Genomic DNA, 1,156 nt, shown 5'->3' on the forward strand with positions numbered 1-1,156 from the left:
AAAATCATTCTGAATTTTAGCCTGCAAGTCTGACATGGTATATACAACTAAAACCAGATTCCTAGTCTTGATAGTTATTGAGTTATATTAGAATTATCTCAAATTATTAATAGCCTACATGTAGTATAAAGTCTTTCTGAAAGATTGACAAACCCAGTAGGATAAGTAGGATGCCTTGCCTTGCCAACAATTTCAATAATTATAAAATGAAATGAAATTACTGGAGTTTTACGTCCAACTTTTCTGCATCATGTACGCTAATGAAGACAGTCAACGCCATGCAGGGTGCAATGGGGTAAATTTCAATAATTACAGTCAAGAAATAGAATTAAGTAAGAATAACAGGTATGCTTATCATTTATCATTGAGCTATCCATCTTCAGTAAGACAACAAATTCACATTCCTAAGAGCACATGCTTAATACATGTTTGACTATAGCATGTAATCTGAGATACTAAATTCTTCAACAGAAGTTACCAAACTTCATCTTACTTAAGAAGATCTAGTCAGACATGACCGGCAAATACAACCTGGAGACCATTGTAATAATGATCTGTATTCAGCTATAAAAATATTATCCAGAAATCTTGCATGAAATATAAATATTTATTAACTTATCTATCTTATACATCTCCTGTTGTAGCAACCTAAATACATCTATTAGTTTCAATGACTTTAGTTTCAATGACTTTGGTTTCAATGACTTTGGTTTCAATGACTTTAGTTTCAATGACTTTGGTTTCAATGACTTTGGTTTCAATGACTTTGGTTTCAATGACTTTAGTTTCAATGACTTTAGTTTCAATGACTTTGGTTTCAATGACTTTGGTTTCAATGACTTTGGTTTCAATAACTTTGGTTTCAATGACTTTGGTTTCAATGACTTTAGTTTCAATGACTTTGGTTTCAATGACTTTGGTTTCAATGACTTTGGTTTCAATGACTTTAGTTTCAATGACTTTAGTTTCAATGACTTTAGTTTCAATGACTTTGGTTTCAATGACTTTGGTTTCAATGACTTTGGTTTCAATGACTTTAGTTTCAATGACTTTGGTTTCAATGACTTTAGTTTCAATAAAATAATCATTCTTAAAGAACGCAAGATAAGTCCTGAAAGTGCTGGATGTGGTATCTAAAATTGGTCAAGTCATTACC

At 31.4% G+C, this 1,156-nt stretch overlaps 1 protein-coding gene across 1 annotated transcript; it reads right to left on the reverse strand.

Annotated features, from left to right (window-relative positions):
• Positions 1 to 648: 648 nt before the first annotated feature.
• On the reverse strand, positions 649 to 1,074 carry LOTGIDRAFT_148895 (hypothetical protein; the record flags this gene model as incomplete). The annotated part of the gene is made up of 1 exon (XM_009049900.1): positions 649 to 1,074. A coding segment is annotated over one exon (426 nt), but the record flags the coding sequence as incomplete, so codon positions are not given.
• Between the last annotated feature and the right edge of the window lie 82 nt (positions 1,075 to 1,156).

The sequence above is a fragment of the Lottia gigantea genome (genome assembly GCF_000327385.1).
Source record: "Lottia gigantea unplaced genomic scaffold LOTGIsca_14006, whole genome shotgun sequence".
Taxonomy (NCBI): Eukaryota; Metazoa; Mollusca; class Gastropoda; family Lottiidae; genus Lottia; species Lottia gigantea.